Genomic DNA, 4,270 nt, shown 5'->3' on the forward strand with positions numbered 1-4,270 from the left:
GTCAACACGGTTTTCGGATGGGTTGCAGCAGGTGAATCCGATTGGAACGGTGGAATATCAACAGTGAGCTGCAACTTAGCTGTAACAAAATCGCTGAATAAATCCATCGAAAGGTTTTGAACAATCGAAGAGCTATCGGAAACGCTGCCTCGGACCCAAGAAGAGGAAGATTGTGAACTACATTTCCGGAATACGGTCAGTCGTGATACAAACGGGCGATATGTAGTGCGCTATCCAAAGCATATGAATTTCCACGAAATGATTGGAGAATCGAAGGATGCAGCAATACGAAGATTTCAACATTTGGAAAGGCGGTTGACGAAGGACTCCGAACTGAAGAAGCAGTACTGTGAATTCATGCAAGAGTATCTAGATCTGGAACATATGAAGCTCATCGGCTCAGTGGACGGTTTACGGGAAGAGCAAAAACCAGTTTGTTACCTTCCTCATCATCCAGTTTTCAAGGAATCAAGCTCAACAACAAAGGTGCGAGTCGTGTTCGATGGTTCAGCAAAAACTTCTACGAATTTTTCTCTCAATGATGCCCTTCTTACTGGACCGGTAATACAGGATGATTTGCTAGATCTAATGATACGCTTCCGCAAACACGCTGTCGCTTTGGTTGCCGACATAGAAAAGATGTATCGGCAAATACGCGTACATTCAGAAGATACACCATTGCAGAGAATTGTCTGGCGTTTCAACCCATCAGAGCCGATTCAGGTTTATGAGCTTCTCACTGTCACCTACGGTCTTTCTCCATCGTCGTTCCTGGCAACACGAGTGCTTAAGCAGTTGGCTTTGAACAGTGCGAGAAACCAAAAATCAGTATCTGTTGCAGTAGCGGAAGATTTTTATATGGACGATTTTCTATCGGGAGCGGAATCTATTGAAGATGCTAAGCGATTGCGATTCGGTGTACAAACACTTATGGCGGAAGCAGGACTACAGCTTCGAAAATGGAACTCAAATATCTCAGAAGCTTTGGAAATTGCCCCGGAAGGACCCACCATTCTACATTTTGAAAAGGAACCGAAGGTGAAAACACTAGGAGTTGCCTGGGAGACTGGACCAGATCAGTTTTGCTTCGACGTTCGCGATATCAAACATGGCGAGCAATGGACAAAGCGAAAGATATTTTCGGCGATAGCTCAGTTATACGATCCTCTTGGACTTGTGTCACCTGTTATAGCTTGGGCTAAGATACACATGCAGCAGCTTTGGTTATCTTCCGTTGGTTGGGATGATCCAGTTACCGTTACTGTAAACGCTAGATGGGAAGAGTTCTACGTTCAGTTACCTGAGTTGAGATCGTTTAAGATACCAAGATGTTTGTTCCTAGCCAAACCAACGGATACTCAGTTTCACGTTTTCTGCGATGCCTCGGAACTGGCATACGGAGCTTGTATTTATGCGCGTTCGACCAACAAGGATGGCGAAATCAAGGTTACGCTCATATCATCAAAATCTCGTGTAGCTCCACTCAAACGGCTTTCTCTACCTCGCTTGGAGTTGTGTGCTGCTCTTTTGGGGGCCAAACTATACGCCCGGGTCTCAGCAGCATTACGGATGGAAGGAACTTCTTGCTGGTTTTGGTCAGATTCCACCGTCACTCTACACTGGATACAAGCACCATCCAACACTTGGCAGACTTTCGTCGGAAATCGCACTTCTGAAATACAAAATCTTACTCGAGGACATAACTGGAACCACGTCAAAGGAGTCGAAAACCCGGCCGACTATGTATCTCGTGGAATGCTACCAAGGAACTTCATCGCAAATATGATTTGGCTCGAAGGCCCAGCTTGGCTCCAAAAATCGCAGGAAAATTGGCCTGAACACCATAATCCAGAACCTCCGCCAGAAGATATTCTAGAGAGAAGAAAAACCGTACTAGTAGTTCAACAAAACTCGACCGTAGACTGTCTATATGAGAGATATTCGTCATTTCTAAAGCTAGTACGTGTTACAGCCTATATACTACGCTTCGTAAACGCTTGTAAGAGTAAATTTAAACATCCAACTGATATATTTGTCACAACACAAGAAATGCAAGCAGCCAAAGAAGCATTGGTCAAAGGTGTGCAGCAGCAAACGTTCCACGAAGAGTTGAAGGCGTTAAAAAACAAGCGACCACTTCCATCACATTCAGCATTGAAATATCTTCGTCCAATAATTGATACTAATGGAATCCTTCGTGTCGGTGGCCGGCTTCAACACTCCGAAGAAGTATACCAAGCCAAGCACCCTATGATTCTCCCAAGTAAGCATCCACTATCTCGCCTCATCGCACAGCATTATCACACCCTCACATTGCATTCAGGCCCTCGTATGACATTGGCATCGATTCGGCAAGAGTTCTGGCCGTTACGTGGTAAAGACTTGGTTAATTTTGTGTGTCGTAAGTGTCTCATATGTTTTCGCCACCGCCCTGTCCCTGCTACTCAGCCCGTAGGTCAACTTCCCAAGACTCGTACTGTACCCAGTAGACCATTCACGATCACTGGAGTGGATTATTGCGGCCCATTTTATATGAAACCAGTACATCGCCGAGCATCCCCGCAAAAAGCATTCATAGCTGTTTTTATTTGCTTTGCTACTAAAGCCGTGCATTTGGAGTTGGTCTGCAATCTTTCCACAGACGCATTTATCGCCGCTTTACGTCGTTTCATAGCACGTCGTGGTTTGCCTCAACAAATTCAATCCGATAATGGAACTAATTTCAAGGGAGCAAAAAATACTCTACTGGCACTGTATCATATGCTCAACGATAAACCTAGTCATGAAAAAATTGTCAATGAATGTGTCAATAGAGGCATTCAATGGAAATTCATACCCCCTCGAGCACCCAATTTCGGAGGGCTATGGGAAGCAGCAGTAAAAACAGCAAAAACTTCGTTGATCAAAACGATCGGTCAATGTAAACTATCGTACGAAGATTTCGTCACTCTATTAACGCAGATCGAGGCCAACATGAACACTCGTCCACTTACTCCACTTTCGGAAGATCCCTCTGAGCTCGACGTGTTAACTCCAGGACATTTCCTTACGGGATCATCATTGGGAGCATTACCAGATCCAGATTACACTAAAATACAACCCAATCGATTAAAACACTATCAGCAATTACAGCAGCTGATTCAACAACATTGGGTTCGATGGAAAAAGGAGTATTTGACCGAAATAAACAGCCAACATCAAAAATCTTCAAAATCGGTCCAATTAGAAGTAGGCCAACTAGTTTTAGTGCGAGATGATAATATGTCATCAATCTCTTGGCCTCTTGCTCAAATCATCACCACTTATCCTGGTCAAGACGGTCACTCAAGAGTGGTAACAGTGAAAACTGCAGCTGGTGTTTACACACGTCCAGTATCCAAAATTTATCCACTTCCGATGAACACCGACATGCAGCAGCAACAAGAAGATACTCAAGGGGTAGCAGCATCCACTACAGAAGACACAAATTGTTCCACTTAACTGAATTTAAAGGATTTAGCTCTGAAAAAAAAAACATTAACATTATGTGTGAATATAAATTTGTAAACAAATTTAGGTGGCCGGCTAATGTTTACGTATAGTATAAAGAGAGAAGCGAAACTGTTATACAAGTATCAATCCTCTTCGAGAAGTTAGGTTGGATGATTTCTAAATGAGCCGCTTTGCGCATAAAGTCAAGAACTGTACACGGCAAGGTAGAATAGTCGACCGACTCATTGTATGTATTGGTGATCACATAATCGGTTTCGTTTTTAGTAGTTCAGTTCAGTTCAGCCTTCATTGCGACAGGTCGGCCACCAAGGCCGAAGTGTAAATTGTAGCAAATATAGTGTAGTAAAATTAGTAAAATATAGTTTGATTAAGTAAAAGTGTTCAAATCGTTTTTACTTACCTGATGCTGCGATCCTCGTCTTTGGTTGGCTATCTGCATGGGAATTACTTACCGGTAGATGCACTTGCCGGTTGATACACTGCTGCTGTTGAGACCTGAAAAGAAAGGTAAAAGAAAAGAAGAACTGTCCGCATATTTGGCCTCGGACGTTTTTTTTGAACCGGAACACACCGAGGTAAGGCCAAAACAATAAGATAGCTGGCTATTGGTTGAACTCATGGAAGAGAAAACAGTCTAAAAAAAAAATGAAATGAAAAATAAGTTTCATGTATGTAAGATCACGACAAGCAAGAATGTCGCGAACATTGGATAGTCTACCTTGGGTACACAAGAAATTTATTAGTTGAGATCTGTCATCACGATACTCAACGCATGTCC

At 43.1% G+C, this 4,270-nt stretch overlaps 1 protein-coding gene across 1 annotated transcript; it reads left to right on the plus strand.

Annotated features, from left to right (window-relative positions):
- Positions 1-258: 258 nt before the first annotated feature.
- Positions 259-3,480, plus strand: LOC131429180 (uncharacterized). Its single transcript, XM_058593229.1, has one exon. The coding sequence runs from the start codon at positions 259-261 to the stop codon at positions 3,478-3,480; it is 3,222 nt and encodes a 1,073-aa protein (XP_058449212.1).
- Positions 3,481-4,270: the final 790 nt, after the last annotated feature.

This window comes from Malaya genurostris, chromosome 2 (assembly GCF_030247185.1).
Source record: "Malaya genurostris strain Urasoe2022 chromosome 2, Malgen_1.1, whole genome shotgun sequence".
In the NCBI taxonomy this organism is placed as follows: Eukaryota; Metazoa; Arthropoda; class Insecta; order Diptera; family Culicidae; genus Malaya; species Malaya genurostris.

Excerpts from the sequence above, each read along its gene's own strand:
- LOC131429180 (XM_058593229.1), top strand. The coding sequence starts at position 259 with ATGATTGGAGAATCGAAGGATGCAGCAATACGAAGATTTCAACATTTG.